The sequence below is a fragment of the Gadus chalcogrammus genome, chromosome 19 (genome assembly GCF_026213295.1).
Source record: "Gadus chalcogrammus isolate NIFS_2021 chromosome 19, NIFS_Gcha_1.0, whole genome shotgun sequence".
NCBI lineage: Eukaryota > Metazoa > Chordata > Actinopteri > Gadiformes > Gadidae > Gadus > Gadus chalcogrammus.
The window spans coordinates 9,751,682-9,773,607 of NC_079430.1; the positions used below are offsets into that span (position 1 = coordinate 9,751,682).

Below are 21,926 nucleotides of genomic sequence, written 5' to 3' on the forward strand. Positions count from 1 at the left end.
AGTACTGCAAGCAAATCCAAGTTGATGACGTGGTTTGGTTCGCCAAGCAGTCGAACAGGATGGCTGACCAGAGCAGGCAAATTAAACTCGCTGCGGCTAAGAAAAAGGTAAACTATAATCCAATTGAGTACTCATAATGTGAGGGATATATACCACAGGTATCTCTGTTCTGAGGGTTTATGTTGTCAGCGGTTTCTTTCAGTGGCGGGGAAGGGTGTTGTCATTACACGTCCCCCGACCTCTTAGCTGTCGCCCATCCCGTTTTCTCCCTCTCTTTGTGCTACCAATCCGCAGGATAGTCCGGTGATTGTTTTGGGCCTCGATAGCATTACTTGTGAGATTAACAGTTTGCGCACTATATATAGTTCGGCGTGGCATATACAGGGTCTTGCTTTAATGTTTTTCAAAGCCAGCTCCTAACCTGGCTCTTGAACTGTACTAGTTAGCCAGAACTAATGAACGTTAGCCTGCTTGCTAATCGGCTGTCGGCTTGCTAAAATGCCCCCTGTGACGCTACTTTAGTATCTTGTTTAAGAATGATGTTCATATGTTGTCCCTCATGCTGCTGTATCTGTTTTACGTTTTTTTGTGATTGTTGAACACTGACCAGCACGAATCTCACTAAGTCACGGGAGGCAATGTAACCAAGTTATTGAGATATGAATAAATGTTTTGACAGCTGACACCCCCCAGACCCAGATCTGTCAATGCATCCCCCCCCCCCCCCCCCTTACTCATGCTGGGCCTGTGACCGTCTAGCAAGTAGAATGGCCTTGCAGATAGTTTGAATACCTAGTCAACAAATGTGTTGAACCTGTCCCGAATGAGAGGTCGTGTTCATAGCCTAGCACGTAGCGTCCCACTAGTAAAGAGCTGTCATTTCTACTAGTCATTCAGGGGGAGCCCCCTGTGTTGACGCTGTTTCTACCTGCATCATACAATAAATAAGAAAATAAAACATTGTTCGAGGTCTTGAATTTTTGGAATGCGGTCGTTTAAAAAGTGTTACAGGAATTCCTGTTGGCAACTTTGTTCATTTACTTTTGTTCATCTTATCAACTAGGAATGATAATGCATGCCTTCTTTCTTGAGTAGTTTATCAATCACTCAATTGTCAAACACAGCTACAGTGTGTAAAGCAACTTCTCTGATATTTAAATCAACCCTAAGTACCACATTCTCTTGCCTCTACCTCTCTCCTATATTAGCTGAAGGAGTTTCAGCAGAAGAGCTCCCCTCTAAGTGGAGGAGGAGAAGAAACGGGAGGTGGTGGAGTAGGAGCCAAAAAGAAGAGAAAAGTCAAGGGAGGGAACCAAACCGACGCCCCTTCGTCGGACAGGAGTCCTCCGTACAACGTATGTCGCAATACCTGTCTCTATGTTGTATGGTTGATAACATCTATATGATTTTACCTGAATTTTTATGCCTGTCTGTAAACATTGTTTTGTTTTGTTTATTATTTTTCATTCCTTATCGCTCTGAGGCCTGCTTTGTATCTTTTCTGTGTTCCTGTGAGTCGAGTTTTAATCTAGGGCAGCGCAGATAAAAATGCACTGTGTGTACACAATGCAAAGGACTGCAATTACAAAACGTGTGTGTCTTCCACTCTCTCTGTGCAAATTGAATTACCAGTCAGAATGGGCCGTACAAACGCATGACATTTTGATTAAATAATGCAGATGTTTCTTTGCTAAACTATTGTTTCCTCCTTACTCTTTTTAAATCAGAGACTGTGCGGTTTGCACTACAAATTTAGTTTTGTGTAAAGGAAATATTGAGCAAAAACCATGAAGGAATGGTCGTGGGCAGTTATCAGTGGAAAAAGCCCCACTAGTGGAACACAACAGTAGTGACTGCCCCCCCCCCCCCCCCCCTTAGAAGCTCTTCAGCCCTTTCTTTCTCCTTGAATCTGTTTCTGCTTGCCACTTTCTCAGTACTTCACTACGTTCTTTTCCCTACCCTTCACCTCCACCTATGTCTCCCCCCCTCCTCCCCCCTCTTTTAGTATGACAATATTCTAAACGCTCTCCATCAGAGCAATGGAATAGTCCTGCCTGCCTATGGCAAATGTCAGGTGAGCTTCTTTCTCTTTCTAACCTGCATTCCCCCTATGCTTTCTCTGGCTGTTCTTTACCCCCTCTGCCCCAACCCTCCAGCTCTTCGTATTCCAGTTGCATGTGAATCTAATTTTGCCCAAACACTAGATACTGGCATGCGTGTGCTGTGAGTCTCTCCATTCATTCAGAGTTCAGCTGCTGGATAGTAGATGTGTGTAGCAATTGGAACCGTGTCCACAGGCATAAGATTGACAAGTTGGGGGATGGCCAGTTGTGTTGCATGGCTGATATCTGCCGGGTTAGAGGTTATTTTAAAATGCAGGCATCTGCTCGATGGGAATGGGAACTTGATTGTGTTTTGAATATACCTTCAAGCATTTGTTTGAACAGTTGTAATGTGTTCTGTTTAATCACTGATCCAACGTGTTTTTTATTAATTAATTGTACTTATTGGTAATATACATTTATTTGGTGTTGATTGCAATACCAGTTTATTTTCTGTTGTTTGTCAATAATAACATCAAGGTGTGTGTGTGTGTGTGTGTGTGTGTGTGTGTGTGTGTGTGTGTGTGTGTGTGTGTGTGTGTGTGTGTGTGTGTGTGTGTGTGTGTGTGTGTGTGTGTGTGTGTGCGCTCACGTGTATTCGCACATGTGTGTGTGTGTGTGTGTGTGTGTGTGTGTTTGTGTGTGTGTGTTTGCCTGTGCCTGGCCGTGTGTGATCTCAGGCCTATGCAGAGGCTGAAACCAGAGTGTCTCCAGTACCCCACCTACTGGAGGACCCAAAGGGGGAGGCTGGTCATGGTGTGCCTGTTTCTAACACCTCTAGCACCATTTCTACTAACTCTGAATCGGTCAGGCACAATGAACTGCAGGTGTGTGTGTACTTTGTCTGTGGCTTAATCACTGTGTCTGATCACTATTGTTGGCACTTCTGCCATTGTCCACGGCTTTGTGTATTAAAGGATCAGATCGGCCATAACTATTTATATGATCTGTTATCCTTCGTTATGCATTTGGGATGCAATGGATTTGCCAGTTCATTACCTAGCTCCTCCATATGATCAAAGTTGAATGAGTCATTGTGTGCATTAATTGTATACAGTGGCTAATTATGCTTGTTGTCATTTGAAGACCCGTTTTCTCTGGTGCACATTGGTGTTGTCAATCCTTTACATTGGATTTTCTGTTAAACCGCTGCTAATGTCGTCCACTACAGAGCTATCCTGATACCAATGGCAACGGGGTGGATAAAAGGTGGGTACAATCTTCACACTGCCTTCAAGCATTCAGGTGGTCTTCACCATACTCCTGCAGAAAAACACAAACACTTTCTGTGTTTATGTTAATGCATACATTTATAAATAATGTGTTTGCAAGATTAATTTGACTTCCGACCTAAGATGTGTATTGCCTATGATAACAAACACAACAAGGTCTTGAAATATTTCAGATCACAAAAGTATTCACAGCTGTGTGGTTTGTTTGATGTGAAGTCCATTGTGTACAACCCTGACACTAGTGTTAGAGTGCATCTCATTCAAATTTGATCCTTGAATCTGAATTTCCGGTTCCTTTGATACTGTCGTTCAAATGTATACAACACAGTCAAGACACAATATCATGGCTTTATTCTGATACAACGATTTCTGATGAAATTATTTTCATCGATTTTACTAGATCTTCATGGAGTTTAGTACAGCATCACAATTATGTTATTTGTCATCCATGTTTGATACTGTATAATTCGACTGTTTCAAAACCGTACGTAGTATGTAGCCGTCCCTCTTGATGTAAGGTAAAGCGAGGCAACATAATATATGGAATACATTTAAGACGGCAGCAGCTTTAAGATGGAATTTGCATGTTCATTTTTTTCTGTCTCTTTCAGGCCATTGTCCTCCACAGAAAGCCTACGACAGCTCTCCCAACAGCTGAATGGTCTTGTGTCTGAGGTAGCACATCTAAACACCCTGCTCTCGCTCTCGCTCTCTCTCTTTGACGTTGTTGACCAGAACTTTGTGACTTTTTTGCAATTTACTGCATGCTTCATGTTAAAACAGGCATGCAATGATTATATTTTTCAAGCCAACACATTTGTTCCATTAGCTGTATTTCAATTACTGAAATCTATTGATTTCAGTATCATTTGTGTATTTACCTACATATTGTTAATATTTGACTGAAGTATTTGTCTTTGTTCTATGTTCCTTTCAGTCCTCCACAGCATATGTTAATGGAGACTCTTCCCCTTCGCCTGTCAGTGAGAAGGAAATGGAGGTACGTTAACCCGTCAGCATTTTAAATGATCCACCGATATACCTTCAGGCTTTAAAGTCTTTCATTTATTCTGCCAACAAATACTTAAGTCTAGGATCTCAGCCTCTTGCAATGTTTTACGCAGAGTAAATGTATCCAGCAAACTTGAATTTACATTTTGATATATATTAGTGGAAAACTTTCCATAGGCCTTATTGTTTGTAGTGACAATGCTCTTCTTTGTCTGCTTGGAATCTAAATTCTCTCCTCCCAATTTACAAATATGTGAGCCTACATGGACACACTGCATCGTTCTCCTCTGCCTACCTGGCCCTATAACTATTCATGGATAAGCTATAGCTTGCTCTGCATTGCCCCCCCTTCTCATTTATACATTGATGACGGATGGAGCTGCATCGTTTTGTATGTCTCGTGTTACTCTTCCCATGTTCATGCTCCGATGTGTACTCAAAGCTATGTCTGACTCAAACCCATTCAACATCCTCATACATTGAAAATAGATGGTGGGAGTATCACTTATCTTGGCAATGGCACCAAATTATTATTTAGATTCTGGTAGCCGGCATTTATGTGTTGTCCTATTCTTGTGTTGTGAATTTACACGTGTGTGTGTGTGTGTGTGTGTGGTGCACCTTTTTATGATTTGTGTTTTGCTATTCTTTCTTTGGTATTGTTTTTCCATCTTGCTGCTGAATGCATGTGATAGAGTCGTAACCAGGAGCTGAGCGCCGCCCTGGACTCCAGTCATCTCACAAACTCTGAGCTCAATACACAGCTAGATCAGCTGGTAAGAAGGTGTGTGTGTGTGTGTGTGTGTGTGTGTGTGTGTGTGTGTGTGTGTGTGTGTGTGTGTGTGTGTGTGTGTGTGTGTGTGTGTGTGTGTGTGTGTGTGTGTGTGTGTGTGTGTGTGTGTGTGTGTGAGAATGTTGGTTTGGTTGAAACCCTTAACTGCAAGATCATCTCATGTTTTCTACCGGTCATCTTGTTTTTGTGTCTCATGCAACATATAATATAAAATATGCACAAAACATTCTGTGTTTTTCTTGCAAGCATTGTCCTTTTTTTGTCATCTTTGCAAACCAGCAGACTGATGACTCGGAATCAAAAACATTCCATACTGACTTTGCAACATCTAAATCTCAGTGAAATGAACCTTTGAGCATATCTGGTGCATTTCTCTATTAACGGTCGGTGGGTATAAACTCCCTTTTGATCAGGTTTATTCCACTTTTCTTACAGGCCCAGCAATCTCAGGGTCTCACAGACCAACTACAAAAGGTAAAAACAAAAAAGCAACGTGGGTTGGCTTATGTTTTTTATCTCGTTCCTGCACTTAATCTCTGGATAAATTCAAGCTGTTTTCCTCAGCAGAGAATTATTGTTTAAGCAGAGGTCTTCAAATATAAATTCACTGTGTGTTCCTCTGGGATCCTCAGGAGAGAAAGGAGTTTGAGCAGAAGTCTTCGAAGGAACAAGGAGCCATGCGTGAACAACTGCAGGTAGTTCTTAACGCACTGGGGTTTCTTGGTCAAGTCTTGAAGTCAAACAAGAGAAACACAGCAGTGGTAAACTGTAGAAAATGGTGTATAAAGGCTTAAAGTCCAAACCATGTAGACTGGCCACTGTAGGAATACAGTTATTAAAATCCCCTTCGGAAAACCACCTCCACACGCGCTAATGAATTTGTCTTTGATGGAACATCTCCGTAATGAAACCGGACACAATGTCTTTATATCTCTATCTCACCATCTATCTCTCCAGGTTCACATTCAGACCATTGGTATCCTGGTATCAGAAAAATCTGAGCTGCAGACTGCACTCCAATACACACAACATGCTGCGCGACAGAAAGCAGGTGGGTGTGTGTGTGTGTTTGTGAGGATTATATATATATATATATATATATATATATATATTTTTTTTTTTTTTTTTTTTAGCATTTGGGCAATTAAGATGTTTCTGAAAGGCTGTGTGTGTCTCCGTCCTTGCTCAATGTGTTAATATCTGTGTGTGTGTGTGTGTGTGTGTGTGTGTGTGTGTGTGTGTGTGTGTGTGTGTGTGTGTGTGTGTGTGTGTGTGTGTGTGTGTGTGTGTGTGTGTGTGTGTGTGTGTGTGTGTGTGTGTGTGTGTGCCTGCTTCTGTCTGTCTACTTATTTCCCCAGGGGAGGCGGACGAGCTTAGTCACCGTCTCCAGAGCACCAAGCAGAGGATGGCTGAGCTGGAGCGAACGCTGTCGTCCGTCTCCACACAGCAGAAACAGTTTGAAAAGGTAACGCTATCTCCCACACAATCACCGTGATGACTAGTCTTCACCGTGGACTGGAATATTGGCAATAGAGCCGTGTGTGGAGGTGTGGCCCACGTCTGCAGATTATCTGCGGGCTTGCTTTAGGAGGTTGCCCTAGCCCCTCCCTGCTCCTTAATAAAGTGTCTGATCGGGGGGGGAATCTTTCGGTATCTCAAGATTCGGATTTGATTATTGGGCATCTGTTTAACATGATGTCCTTTTTTTCTTTTATAGATGTCAACTGATTGCAATAATGTCAACACACCTGAGCAAATCAAGAGAGAATTTTTTTTTTTATAAGACTTTTGGATTTTGTGAATCGATATAGAAACATAGCAGATAACAATTGTGATTCTTAGGTTGATCGATTTATTATTTTTGTTCACTAATTCCGAGTGTCTGAAGGCACTGTCCAGGTCGCTTTGGTAGAAGGAGAAGCCTTTGCTAAAGAGCTTTTATATAACAGAACCATAAAAAATTGTTACAAATGAAAGAAACCATCTTTAAATGTATATTTATATCAGAAGTATGACTCAAAGCAGCTGAAACTAGGGTAGCCAACCTCTTTCAAAAACGTTGGATTGTGGGAAATTGTGTTTTTATTTTTCTACACTTGTTTCTAACAGCACTGTTTTCTCTGTCTGTAGCACAACAAGGATCTTGAGAAGGAGCGAGACAGCCTGAGACAGGAGGTTTACAGACTGAAGTAAGTCACTCAAGCACTTGCCCAACACGAGGCCATGGTTCTGGGTTTGCTAGGAGTGCCACAGCAGTAGACGTTACAAGTGTGTCAATTTGGCAAGCTCTTTCATATTAGACTCCGTTCCCTCTGATCTTTCAACAAGCTAGATCAATTTAATTAAAACTGCAATCCAAATTATGAAAGTAGTTTTGTGTAAACTTGTACTGCTGAAGGTCACATTGGTAAAGCAACAGTTAATTCTGTGGCCAGCACTTCCGAGCTGAAAAAAATACATAATTACAATATGCAGTCTTTTGATATTTGGACAAAACACACTATTGAGCAACTAATTAATGATACTATATGTTAACTGCCAACATGTTTTGCTTCATGTTTGGGTGTGATTTCTCCGCTAGCTCTCTGCATTAAGTAGCCGGGTAATGTCTGCTTGTAGCTGCATTCATTGTTATTATTCTACATCTCCCAGTCTGTCTAATAGTTACTATTCAAGCCGATTACTTGTCCTCATCTTGTAGCTGCACCAATTGTGCTCTGTTAGGCAATGTTTACATAGACTGAATACGTGGCGCTTAAGCAAAGTGTTATCTGCCCCTTCTCCAAACATACCGCATTATCTGAACATACGCCTGCGCAAGAACTACCTCTGCAGTGTTCGATCGGTGCAGAGTTTTTTTCTCTTTTTCGTCTTCTGTGTCGTTAGTTTAAGAGACACTACCCCAGAGGCTCCTGTAGAGCCAAAATCTCCCCTTCACTGTCACCAGCTCTTGACACAAAAGGGACCATATCATCTGAAGCTCATGAATATGATGTGCTTGTGGACACAAGCAGTGCTTGTGGTTGTGCACTTTGTGAATAATTATGGATTCGCACAAAATATGCGTTTCAGTCGGGCTGAGTTAGCGATATTTTCATTATTCCATGGTCTGCATAAATGGTATAATGTTGACATTTTTCTTAATGGTTTTTGATGAAGAAAGCTCGTAATAAATCGCGTGTTGATGAATAGTACTGCAAAACTACCTGTGTGTTGAATCAAAGACAAATGACGATGCACATTTGGCATGTCACCGCTACATGCGTTGGGTTGGGGTATGCTTGGTGTATTGACATTGGTGTTTGTGTGGGTCTGCAGCAGTGTGAGCGACGAGGCGATGCAGCAGAGCTCAGAGTTATCGGAGCAGCTGAAGCTGAGCACTCAGGAGAACGGAGCCATGCGGCTGGAGCTGGAGGAGCTGAGCAAGAGGCTGGAGATGAGCGACCTCATGCTGCAACAGGTAACGGACACCGTCCAGCGCCAATCACCACGATGGATTCCAATGAGGAGGGTTTACAAAGGGTTATAGGCGGCCATTTTAGTTGAGGCAGATTCTGTCCAAAGTGTGTACAGTGTGAGTCAAGGCTACATGACCAGCTTCATGAAATAAAGGAACAGAAAGGTTACTGGGTTCTTCATGTGCCTAGTAGGTGTGCACAAGAACCAAGAAATAAGTTAAGAGAAAATGTTCGGTTTCGCCTTACTTCCTTACTATACATTGAATAAAAACACGAAGACAGAGTACATGTGATCCACAGCATATATGACATGCTTATTAGTTATTAGGAAAGTTGGCAGTTTAATTGTTCTCAGCCCCCCTCGAAGGATGCTTTGAGTTGAAGCATCGGCTCAATGACTCAATGTATCTTCACCACATTTTGAGGTTATTCAGTGATTTCCTCTGTATTACCATTACAACAGTGTTCTAACAAATCCACCTGTTTGTTGTTGTCTAGTTTTCCAGTCAGTCTGAGCCGTCCACCGCCAACCAACAGGTCCAGATGTTACTGGAGGAGAAGCAACATCTGGAGGCCCACACAAACCAGGTTCACCATCAACACATTTCTTCTTAATAAAACCTTTGCTCTAAGAGGCATGGCCGATAATAATTACTAGTAGCTTTTATTGTGAAATCCCTACTCTTATTACTCTTCAATTAGTATATTATTTTATTGGACTTTGTTTTCTGGTTCAGAATAGAAGCCTCGATCCAAAGCACATGGAATTCATGATGTCACCACTGTTGTCAAGGCAACCCTTAGTGACAACATCAGATGGCCCCTTTTCATGTCATCTTGAGTACCGTAGCCATCTCCGTCCTCCATGCAGACCGTTTTTATTTCCCTGTTGGGAAATCTTTTCATCTGGGGAAAATCTTGCTTATTAATGGGTTCCTTGCAGACTTCAGATGTTTGTTGCATATAAATAGACACCCACCGCTGTTGCTATGGAGAACTTGAGCATTGCTTTGCATGCACAAAAGTAAACATATCTAAGTCGGTCTAGGACGACACTTAGGCAATGTTTTCCCGAGAAGTTCACAAAAGAAAGACCATTACTTTAAAGTCTGTGTCCTATAAGAAACCACACAGAATCACACACACAGAAATTGAGCTTCACGAAGACTGGGTTCATAACCATCCTAATAATCTTGTAGTGGTAAACTAACTAGCATGTTTTGGTTGGCATAGCTGCTGGAGTCCATCGCCCAGCTGCAGACGGAGAGAGATCGCTACGCTGAACAGATCCAGGAAGAAGGCCGTCTCTGGAAGGACAAGACGGAACAACTGCTGACCCAGGTAGATGTGCAATGAATCGTATATAATACTACAAGGACATCTTCACCCATCAGTGAATAGTCCCACACTCACAGTTGTTCATATTCAGTTTGACAATGTGCGGTTGGGAATGTAACGCCTGGTCGAGCAACAAACGACTTGTACAATGCATGACTGACTCTGTACAATGTATGGGCCTATTGTGTTTTTGTAAGTTTTTTCTTCTTATCAGCTCTCTGTTGTTGTCGATGTATTTGCAGGTGACGTTAGTAGCGGAGGAAAGGGACAGCAACATCAATCTGGTCCAAGAGTTGGAGTCCCAGGTTGCAGAATTGAAAAACGCTGCTGGTAAATAATTGACAGAATGCTGATCTCTAATTCTTCCCTCCTCTAGCCTCAGTGTGTCCACTCTGAAGGGATTGTTTGACAATATGTGGGCAGTGTGTTTGTAGTAGATACTATAAGCTCAAGGTTCATGCTAGTGTCCAATGCACTATTAGAATTATTTTCAATTTACTTAATTTCACTGTTTAGCTACTTGATACAAATCGACCTACAATGATTTCGGTTGCATGCCATTAAGAAGCAAGTAGGGGATAGGGCGTCTTGCCCTTGGTCTCGTCGTGCCCTTTATGGACATGATAGCGGGTTAGAGGAGAGAATAAATAACGCGTATCATAGGACCGCAAGTTTGATTTTAACCCCTGCCGCTACAAGACGTATTGACCACATGGTTGAGCCACACATGACTAGCAACGAAGTTTCAGTTTGGTCCATGTTTCTTCTGTTTGTGTGAGGTTTAACATCCTCCTTTCAACCCCCCCCCCCCCCACAGCGATGCTGTCCCAGGAGCAGCAGGCGCGGGACCACGCAGTTCCCCAGCCCTCTGGGCCCTCGGAGAGCGAGGTGGCCCTTCAGGAGGCCCTGGACAGACTGCACCAGGAGAAGGAGGCCCTGACTGAACAGTACCAAGCCCAGGTAGGTGCCCTGTCTTCCAGTCAGCAAGAACTGAAAGGGGCGTAGCTACGCCTGTACAGACTTTGCGAAGAGTGTCCGGAGAGGATGTTACGGATTGTATTCCCACTAGTAAAAGTGTCTTGGCTGTTAGCCAATACCTTGGCTGGCAAGAAGTTGGTTCAAAACAAATGGAATGGGGAAAAAACCTTTCACCCAGATTTGAGGTAGACTGCTATCAGACTTTAGGTTATGAATCTAAAGACTGGTTTATGGGACTACATACCTTGTGGCACAAATGCATGTGTGTTATATAACGACTGCACCTGCACCCTCACACTGATGTACACGCACTTATGCACTCAAGCGCTTTCTGTCAACCATGTCGATATTGTCCGTCGGACAGATACTGTATTTAATGTCATGTGGTTAATGTCAGTCCCTTGTTTTTAATGTATTGTTGACATTAAACTGAGCTTGACCTCCATGCCGTATGAAAAGCAAAATCCCACAATCTCGTTGTTGGGTCATTAAAGTGACTTCCCACGTCTTTGAAAAAACACGAGCAGTATTTAATAAATTGCGCCAAACAACAAAAGCTTTCCCGAGGTCCTTCTGTATTGACTGAAGTCATTCTGCCGGGCCCTGCCTCCCCTCCAACCCCCTCCCAGCTGCGGGACAACGGGCAGCTGAGCCGGCTGTGTGCGGAGCAGGAGTCGCGGCTGGGGGAGCTGGAGCGCCAGCAGGAGGGCCTGAGCCAGGAGACGGAGGACCGCCGGCGCATGCTGGAGGACGTGCAGTCGGACAAGGCCACCATCAGCCGCGCCCTCACCCAGAACCGCACCCTCAAGGACCAGCTGGCCGAGCTGCAGAACGGCTTCGTCAAACTGGTGAGTCCCAGGGACAGGTGTTTACATACGCAGTACCGCCACTAACGTCATCCGAGTATTTTAAGCAATAGTTTAGTCAAACTCAGGTTTGCATGACTGTTAATCATTTGAATGAATTTCTTAGTTAGTTACTTTTTCTGTCCTTTTTAGCATTGAGTCTTCATGTCTCGTTTGTTAAAAAGAAAATGAATAATAATCATGCAGTGGGATAGAATGCATAACTTGGGGCGAAATGAGTCCTAAGACGCTCAAACATGACGTCAACTGCTCTCGTCTCCAAACAGACCAATGAGAACATGGAGCTGACCAGCGCCATCCAATCAGAGCAGCACGTGAAGAAGGAGGTGGCACGCAAGCTGGGCCAGCTCCAGGAGGACAACCATACCATGAAGGAGCAGGTGAGGACACACGCGCACACGCACGCACACACAGAGTATTGATTAAGGGTCTGTAGGTGAGTCGTAAAGAGAGTGGAAGAGAGGGCAAGATTTTGACACTAAATTACCAAAAAAAAGTCCCCTCCCTGTCTTCCCCCCTGCTGCCTTCCTTTGCCATAAAGAAGTGTTGCATTTCACACGTGTGATTGACCGGAAAGTCGGACTCCCAAAGCCAATCAGGAAAGAGATGTCCTGATTGGTCATGACCAAGCTGAGAGCGGTCTAAAATCAAAATTGTCTCCTTCAGAGGAGGTGCACAGTCAGCCAGTGTGTTTGACCCACTAGTAGCTGATGGGTAGCAATGACATTTAGAACAAATTACACTTAAAAATGTAATTTATAATGACTACTATTACTGTCCACACATCTTGTATCTTTTTGATTCTGATTGGCTCGTAACCCTATTAAAATACTGATAATTAAATTTATTTTCGTAATAATGCGCCGCCAATCTCAAAGTAAGATAGCCTGGGTTGCTTGGCAACCAACTTGCTCCTGGATCATAAGGGCATAAGAATGATGATTTGTTTTGATGAAATGATTTCATGCACTTCAGGGGGCTTTGTATTTTATTCTGCGAAAGCGTCCCAGGTATCCATAGAAACCGATTTGCGTTGTGCCCAACGTCGGCCCCCAGCTCCTCTAAAATCACTTCAGAGGCTGGCCCCTCTCGTGGCGCGTTGCTTAACCGTGTCCCCGCCCCCAGCTGGCCCTGAAGAGCCAGGAGTCGGTGGCCCTGCTGGAGCAGCGGGACCAGGTGGTGGCCCACCTGCAGCAGTACTGCTCGGGCTACCAGACGCTGGCCTCGGAGCGGGAGCAGCTCCACCTGCAGTACCTGCAGCAGGCCCAGCTCATGGACCGCCTGCAGCACGACGAGAACGAGGGCCGCGTGCAGCTGGAGATCAGCCACCAGCAGCTCCGACACGCCCAGGTCAGCCACCCCTGGGTCTGGGTCTCCCTCGTAGTGTTTGGGTGCAGGCTCCTGACTCGGGGAGAAGGATAAAATACTGGGTGATTGTGTCACATAAAAGATTGATTTTGTGTCTTAAGATTAAGACGGAGGTTATTGCTTTGCCGTGGAGTTTAGATATCAGATGGTGACTTTAGAAACCTTGGCTTGTATGTGTTGCAGCTAGAAATGGCACTAAATGTCAAGGCGTCGTTTCTGCCACGTTTTCCTGTTCATCTAGCAAACTCATAAAGCAATCCTGTAGGTGGAGAGCCCCACAACGTACCTATAGTGGCTGAGTGTGGGCTTACTGTGTCTGTCCCGTGTGTGTAGGATCGTCTAGATCTGCTGGTGAGGAACAACCAGCAGCTGCAGACTGAGGTGCAGGAGCTCCTGGCAAGTTCTTTGCTCAACTCATCCCCCAGAGACCAAGGTAAGGGCTGAGTGTACTAGCCTTCTGTTAGCTGCTGCAGTAGCCAATGCATTGGATGGGTATACACACGCACGTTGGTCAGACGTCCGTTTATTGAGGTGAAGAGCATTTGTGTTGGGATTCGATGTACCCAGTCTGAAAATACGATTTTAATGAACACTGTTTTCTTCTTCTTGTAATGCAAGTCAGTATAAAGACAGCGACTAATGACCATATTGTTTTTTTAGCCATTGTTTTAAAGATCTCGATCGTGCAGTCCTTAAAGTAGCGTCACATGCCTTTGAAAAGACAAGAGCAGGATTTTATCAACTGCGCCTCCTGCTGCCGCTACAGCAACAACAGCGTTGCGGAGGTCCCTTTGAACTGACTGAAGTCATTCTGCTGGGTCCTGCAACATCTCTCAGTCATCTCCCTTTTCGATACTACAGTAGATATTATATTTGTTGTTCGCGCTACCTAGGAGACGGAGTGGAGAGTCTATCAATGAACGAGGGCCCACAGGATTCCCCCTCCATTGTCATCCCAGAAGACTTTGAGAGCCAGAAGGAAATGGTAAGAAGAGATTATCTCCTTTTGTGTGAATGTTCAAAGTCCCAGAAAGATGTTATCCGTCTTATCTACAAAATATGGGCCATCCATTCACTAAAGAAATCATCTCCTCCCCCCCTCTCCTCCTCCTCCCTCCTCCATCGCAATCGTCTCCCTCTCCTCTCCTCCTCTCCCCCTTCTCCTCTTCCTCCATCCCATTCGTCTCCCTCTCATCCCTCTTCCTCCCTCCTCCTCCATCCCATTCGTCTCCCTCTCCTCTCCTCCTCCCCCCTCCTCCTCCAGGAGCAGTTCATCCGGGGCGTGGTGTCCCAGCTGGAGGGGGAGCGGGACGCGGCCCGGGGGCAGCTGGAGGAGGAGCGCCGGCTCCACCTGGCCGCCCGCCACCAGGCCTCCGCCGCCCAGGCCCTGGAGCACCAGCGCCACCAGGGTCACCTCCACCACGACGACGGCGGCGAGCATCACCACAGCCACCACGACGACCAACACAGCCACGGACACGGCCACAGCCACGAGCCGCACGACCACTGTGACCAAGGTGACGACCACACAGGTAGGGGTCCCCGGGATGGAGCTACACGGCCTCTCCTCCAGTCTGTGGAGCGTGGATACTCCGGATTGGGACATGTGCTTGTTTTGAACCCACCATTTAAGCTCTGTGTAGCTTGCGTGGTTAAGGGCAGGACGGCGGGCTGGTTATGAGTTGAGTGCGTGAACGAATTTGGAAGGGTGAAAAACATTTCATTTTGAGGATTTATGCTTAAAATCAAATTTATGATATCTATCATGCGGGTGCGATCATTATTGGCGTCTGTGGCCCTGCTGGGAACTGAGTGCACGTCACGTGTCGTATTATAAACCTGGGGCTCCCTCTCCTCCCGTCCACCAGGGGGCGCTGCAGTGCCGGCGGAGGTCCATGAAGCCCTGCGCGGCGCCATGGACAAGCTGCAGCATCGCTTCACCTCCCTGATGCAGGAGAAGGTCGACCTGAGGGAGCGGGTGGAGGAGCTGGAGCACCGCTGCATCCAGCTGTCTGGGGAGACCGACACCATAGGTAGGGTCCCAGGTCGACGACCTCCGACCCCTGCTCCCTGAACCCATCTCATGAGCGACTGCTCCTTAATGACCTCTATATCCCCTGCCACTGCTACTATTTAGACTTGAATCCAAAGTGACTTCCTCAAAGAAGTTGGTGTCGACTTGGAGGGTAGAGCCCAGCAGCTTTTGACTTGGAGCGGGAACCCTCCAGCGACTCCATTTTAGTACTCCCCACTGTATAACATCTGTATACCTTATTACACTGTATAACATCTGTATACCTTATTACACTGTATAACATCTGTATACCTTTTTAAGTCGCTTTGTATAATAGTGTAAGTGACGTGTGTTTCTTGTGGAAAACATGAAGACTTTAGGGGCGGTTGATATTGGGACTAGCATCTTATGGAGAAGCACAGAGCGGTAGTAATGGTTGGGGTTGTGTGTCCAGGGGAGTACATCGCCCTGTACCAGAGCCAGCGGGCCATCATGAAGCAGAAACACCAGGAGAAGGAGCACTACATCACCATGCTGGCCCAGGACAAGGAGGAGATGAAGGTCAGCCCAGATGTCATCCAAATACTGTGATATACACTACCCCCCAACCATATCACATTTAAAATAACTAAGCTCGACTACACTGGAAAGACCTCTCATGACTCCAATGACATATTATACATTTGACTGATTATAAGATGATTATATCATCATCTTGATCATAAAGTGATTAGTTTAGAAACCTCGGCCAAAAACGAATGGATGTTAGCAAATTAATCGAGGAAAGTGCCCCTTCCCTCACCCAATCAATGTAATAATGCGACCGCACCATGAGTTAAGGGGAGCCTGACGTGGTGTTCTGACCCCGCTCTGTGCTCTAGGCTAAGCTGTCTGAGCTCCAGGACCTGGTGATGCGGCTGGTGGCGGAGCGCGACGACTGGTGCAGCCGCTACTCCGCCGTGGTGGCGTCGGGCCCCGCTAACCCCGACCTGCTGCCCCTGGGGCAGGGCCACGGCCCCCTGCTGCACGCAGAGTGCGGCGCCGACCACACCCACACAGGTAACGGGGACCCCCGCCTGTATGGGTGAGGGGGGGAGGGGTGCGATGGGTAAGGGGGTCTGACTCCCAGTGGAAAGGCTCAGGGTTCGATTTGAGATGGCTGAAGTGTGATGCATCCTTGAGCAAGACTTAAATCTCTTTCTCTGAAACGAGTCAATGCTTTATGTTCATAAACTTGGAGTGAAGCCGGTATTTGAAGCTGATTATAAACAGAGGTCGAGTCAGTGATCTCAACCAACTGGTCTCTCTCTCCCCCTCTCCGTCCTTCTCCTCCTCTTCTCTCTCTCTCTCCTCTCCTGCAGACGCCATGGAGGTGATCCCCCTCACAGACGCCAACCCAGGCCCGGACTCCGACCCCTCCTACTCCCAGCACCACCACCAGCACCACCACCCAGGGGCCGACCCCCAGGCCGCGGGGGGCCCCTCTCCCCAGGAGGACGGCACCACCCGACAGATCATGCAGCTGCTGCAGGAGATCCGCAACCCCCAGGGAGCGTCCCGCGCCCCGCCCTTCCTCGGAGACAGCCCCTGCATCCCCTTCTTCTACCGGCCCGACGAGCAGGACGAGGTCAAGATCCTGGTGGTCTAAGACGGGTTAGGGGGAGGGGGAGGACGGGAGAGGGATAGGTGTGTGTGTCTCTCCGTCCGACCGTCCGTGTGTGTGCGTGCGTGTGTGTGTGTGAGGGAGAGTTTGCGGGACGTTGCTCTGAACAGATTTGGGAATGAATCTCTGAAATATTTCCCGCCGTCTGCTCCTCTTGTTCTCCCCAACGGTTACTTAAGTTACTCTCCTCCTCCTCCTCCTCCTCCTCCTCCTCCTCCTCCAAGGATGTCCGGAAGGGACCCACCCCTCTTCTTCTCATCGCTCTTCGTCTGTGCGTGTGTGTTTTGAGTTGTGTTTAGGAGGCAGTTTTTTAATATCTCCCGATGCTTTAAGTGACTTGGTGTGATTTGAAACTAGTCTACTCCAGCTTTAAAAAACAAAAAAATAACGACAACTCAAAAGATGGCGTCTAAACCTCGATGCGTTGGCGATATCCCCTTCACAGGATCGACTTCCATCTCCACACCGGTGAATATTAGTCTGAGATGTTTGAGTTGTGTCCCCCCCCCCCTCTCTAATCACGCAAGTGCGCAAGTGCAATAAAAGTGTCTCTTCCTTCCAGAGTCGTGGCTAACCTAGAGCAGGGAAGACTCCGCGGCAGGTTGTGTGTTTGTTCCATGGATTCCTTCTCTGGTTGCCCTTTTTACATTCTGGTCTCTATCCCCCCGCCACCCACATACCAAAACGCACCTGCGTCGAGTTCGAATGTATATCTGCAATTAAGTATGCCTCATAAACCTACTGTGTTGTCACGCTAGTGTTAACATGAGGACGATGCTGAAGAGGCCAAGAGAGACCAAGACTTGGGCCCATGTGAAAGTTGTAGAGTGTGTCATTTTTGTTAAGTTAAAAAGGCAAGCTGGTCAACATTATTGCTTCTTTAAACCATGTATGGTTTCAGTCAAAGTTAAGAGGAAGTAGATAATGTGAACCAGGAAGAAGGGGGTATTTAGGCCACTACCCTCTTCGTACAGTCATCTCTCCCAAACACTAACGATTTTTCAGAGTAAAAGTATGGAAGTATTTCAATTCTAGAAGGAGTTTGTGCTATTTACTACCCACCAATTCATTTCTCTGTAGACGGGAAAAATTACTATTGGTCGGCTGGTGGCTAAATAGATGGATTCATGTTAGTCTCCTGTGCATTGGAATATTAGACCTCATAATAACTAAGAAATGTACATAACCCTAGACACTCCCCCAGGCTTGATACAGGTCATTCAACAACAGGAATTTCAGTTACTTCATGTGATGGATCTTCATGGGCAGGGGGGATCCACCGTTATCGCTTCTGTTACGCGTTGCTTGTATACATATCAAAGAAGACTTCCTTCACGACTGGAATCGCGCGTGTGAGCGCGCCGTGTTAATTTGTTTTGCGCGATGCATGTTTGTGTCAAATCCAAAAATATTTCTTCCCATTGGCTGAAGTTGAATCTATTGAGCTTCATTTTATTTTTATTCACACATTTTTATTTTTCCTCTCCTTCAAATGATATGAATATAATTGCACTAAAAATTGTACAGAGCTTGTCGTCACGGTAACTGCCCGGGTTCCGGGACGGGGACGGGGTCGGGTTCCAGACCGCGGTGAGGACATTTGTTCCGTAGGAGCGTTCCCCAGCAAGTCCGGGGTTCCTATGGTTCTGAACTCCATGAGGTCCTGGGTTTAAGATACTGCACACTCAGGCGGAGGGTTCGACTGGAAAGTTATGAAAGTCAACTGGACGATGAGTTGAAGTGTGTGTGTGTGTGTGTGTGTGTGTGTGTGTGTGTGTGTGTGTGTGTGTGTGTGTGTGTGTGTGTGTGTGTGTGTGTGTGTGTGTGTGTGTGTGTGTGTGTGTGTGTGTGTGTGTGTGTGTGTGTGTGTGTGTGCGACTCTGCGTGTGTGCGTGCGTGCACAGGAAGGATGTGTGTAAATATACAGGCCAGAATTTGAATAGTCCTTTTCGACGCATCTTTAGTTTTTTGTTTTGTCTTTAAATTCCGGGAATATATCAATCCAAATTTGTGAACAAACAAATTACTTTATACCAAAACACGAAACCCACGTTTAGGATTTGTGATGTCCTTCAGTATCTGGAAGCCCGACCATTGGCTGTGCAGGAAACATTTCATATATACTCCACTGACCTGACTCAAGTAATTGAATAACGGGCATTGAGTTTCATTACAATGATTGATGTCAACATTTATTTATAATGCCACAAAGGTGTAAATCTTTGGTTTTGATTTTAGTTTACGGTTTAATGTCGACTTTTGGGAGAACCGTGGGATACTTATGAACTACTCAGTTTGTTCTAATTGCGTTGAAAGAACTCTTCTATTCCACCTGAAAAACTTTTTTTTGCTGATTATTTTCTTTTTCCATTTCTTTCCAATTAATTTGCCGTTTTGTTGATTTTGGAGAATTTAATTTAGATTTGGCAATAATTGCCGCTCAACAAATAGAAGGTCTAGATCTTGGCTGGGCTGAGCTGGTATTTAAAAGCTTGGGAAGGAGGCTGAAAGTGAAAGATGGTGGATGTTTGGAATGTGTTGACGTGAAGCCGCTTTTGTCTGTGCAAGGAAGCATACACACAAAAGTCTAAACCCTGAACCCTCAGCACTTTGGGCACTGGCACTATTGTGACAAAGCATAACATACTTTATCATTCTAGATTTATTTTAAGCTTCCTAGCATTCTCTTTAGCATGCCCTAGCATTTTCTTAAAATAGATTATACATTTGTTTTGTTTTTTCTGGGAGGGTGATCGGAACATAAAAAAAATGCATATAACATTTTAGAGAATAGGTTATATTATTTTTGGACTATAAAAGTCTTTATAAAATCTATTCTTCACAATTTCTAAATCACTGTTGAACGTATGAGCGGGAGGGTGGGAACGAGGCAGCGTTTATCGTCTACTGTAAACGGTGGTGTGTGTGTGAGTGTATATACTGTATCTGTGTAACATATTGTATATTAATTATGCCTGGTGCGAGCGTGTGTGTTTAGGGTGAGGGGTCGAATGGAACGGGGGAATTCTGTTGTACACTCTAGCTCAGGGGCTAGGGGTGTAGAATGAGTGTCGATGTGTTTGGCCTTTTCTGGACAGCCAACTGCTGATCAAGAAGGGCACGCTGGCTTTAAGCAAGGGGGGGCTTTAGGGCAGGCTGGCTTTATTACACGGCCGTAGACCACAAGAGAGCATATTCTATTTATTTGGAAGAAGTATGTAAACTAATGAGTTTTAATGTACTGTAGAAGAGCCGACCGTTTAGCAATGGACACATGAAGAATCATTCAATCAGAAGAACCTGTTCGTGAAATGCTGATTCTGAACTGTTGGATTTTTCTTTTTCTTGAAATTTTTCTTTCCCTCTCAAATAAAACTGAGCAAAGTAAAGTATTGCCCGTTTGGTTTGTTAATCCCATGCCTGCTAAAGGTCACAAGCATGCCTTTACATGCATGGGATAGTGTGCTAGAAAATCCACACATTCAAAATGTTTGTGACATCACAAAAGGGGTGGTTGTAGATCAACTCAGAAACCATGGTGGGTGGTACCGATGTACCATGATGTCACAAACGCAGCATAGGTGTCCTATTTTATTTCCTTAAAGGGACACTGTAATATTTTAAGTAATTTATTACCTCAAATCGACGTATTCATTCATAAATAAGTCCTCATTGGTGTAAAATTATCTCTGCCAAAAATCGCACTTATCCTCCTGAGCGAAGAATAATTAATATGTAGTTACATAGGACGGGTAAGCTTCATGGAGGCTTCCATGTTCTTCCGGTCTATGAAATGCCGAGAGGGACAAAGAGCACTACGTGGTACAGGAAATGCAAACGCGTTTTCACTCTGAGCCAGCGTGAATGATGACTGAAATAATTCACTATCTTGCTCGAGGAGTAATTACTCATACATCATTAGCTTACACTAATGATTCAATGCAGTTTGATATTTTTTTTTAATAATGAACCTCATCATCACTCGAATGACTCGATGAGGTAGTATTGGATCGGGATGTCATGACACAACTTCTTGGCAGATACTGCCCACTGTCGTTTTTGAACAAGCGAGCACTATTAGTTTGAATGCAATACACAATTGTACCACTAGTTGGGAGTAATTTTTACACAGTGTCCCTTTAATGGCTGCATCGAAAAAATATATAACACTTTCCCTGTATTTGTAAGAAAATTAAACAAAAACACTGGGAGGTCTGAGAAACTGTCGCTTAAACAGATTTATTTTTTATAGTTTAGACAAAGCACAGCGGTCCTGAAGAGTAAGGATATTACTCTGAACTGAATACACACACACACACATACACGCCTTGTTGCCAAGATACAAAGCTCAACCCTCCTTCACTCTCGCCGCTTCATCACGCACAGAGGGACAAAAAATAAACACCTATTTTCCTACATTTCAAATATCCCTGTCGACTCATACATACAATTCATTATAATTGGATTTTACTTTGTATTATCTTCATATTGATTCTTTATACACAAACGCGCAAATGTTGGCTAATAATTTAATCTTCAGTCATTTTAATGCATGATTAACTAACGTCTCTAGACAGTGGAAGCACAAATCCAAAAATGCAACACACACATACATAAATACATACATTATTACAGTAAATAAATACACATATATGAGATATGTTGTCCATGGTATACTAGTAAAGAACGACAATGTACTTGTGGGTGTTGCAGCAGTGACGGGGATGATATTCAGGAGGGGGAGGGGGCTGTTAGCGGAGAGCTGGGGGCTGGAGAGTGCGACTCTGAAACGGGCTGTAGTAGTAGGACATCAATCAAGGGTACACGCGTAGCAAGACAACAGTTCTGTGGCTGGTGCATTAGTTTCACGTTAACAACAAATTTACCACCACCAAGTGCAGTCATTATTATTACAACAAAAATAAAAACCAAATGTAGAGGAACTTAGGAAGGGAGGGGTAAATACGCGGTTTCTAAAACAATATGTGGGAGAGACGATGGATAGAAGTAAACACAGGCGACTATAATATTGTTTAGGGTTGGTCTGTTTTTTGCGTCTCACTCACCCCCGTAACCACTGACGGAGAGAAGAAGAAGGGAGGA

The 21,926-nt window shown here is 44.9% G+C and overlaps 1 protein-coding gene across 3 annotated transcripts; it reads left to right on the plus strand.

Moving 5' to 3' along the window:
- On the plus strand, positions 1-20,729 carry golga2 (golgin A2). 3 transcript variants are annotated; one of them, XM_056578258.1, is made up of 27 exons: positions 1-107; positions 1,209-1,355; positions 2,006-2,074; positions 3,274-3,311; positions 3,946-4,009; positions 4,272-4,334; positions 5,041-5,121; positions 5,574-5,612; positions 5,771-5,833; positions 6,096-6,189; positions 6,497-6,603; positions 7,269-7,327; positions 8,457-8,598; positions 9,095-9,184; positions 9,830-9,937; positions 10,177-10,264; positions 10,752-10,894; positions 11,542-11,760; positions 12,045-12,158; positions 12,904-13,128; positions 13,480-13,579; positions 14,040-14,131; positions 14,411-14,678; positions 15,015-15,179; positions 15,615-15,721; positions 16,042-16,219; positions 16,522-20,729. In XM_056578258.1, exons 1-27 carry the CDS (start codon positions 60-62, stop codon positions 16,806-16,808), a joined length of 3,198 nt encoding a protein of 1,065 aa, XP_056434233.1. In that variant the 5' UTR covers positions 1-59; the 3' UTR covers positions 16,809-20,729. The 3 variants fall into 3 exon arrangements, with proteins under 3 accessions (XP_056434233.1, XP_056434232.1, XP_056434234.1); XM_056578257.1 differs by lacking the exon at positions 2,006-2,074 and adding an exon at positions 2,783-2,929 and having other exon boundaries at positions 16,522-20,724; XM_056578259.1 differs by lacking the exon at positions 2,006-2,074 and having other exon boundaries at positions 16,522-20,727.
- The last annotated feature ends 1,197 nt before the right edge of the window (positions 20,730-21,926 follow it).

Coding starts and splice junctions, on each gene's coding strand:
- golga2 (XM_056578257.1), top strand. CDS start 60: ATGGCTGACCAGAGCAGGCAAATTAAACTCGCTGCGGCTAAGAAAAAG. Junction 2,930..3,273: donor TCAGGCACAATGAACTGCAG/GTGTGTGTGTAC, acceptor CGTCCACTACAG/AGCTATCCTGATACCAATGG. Junction 3,312..3,945: donor GGCAACGGGGTGGATAAAAG/GTGGGTACAATC, acceptor TGTCTCTTTCAG/GCCATTGTCCTCCACAGAAA.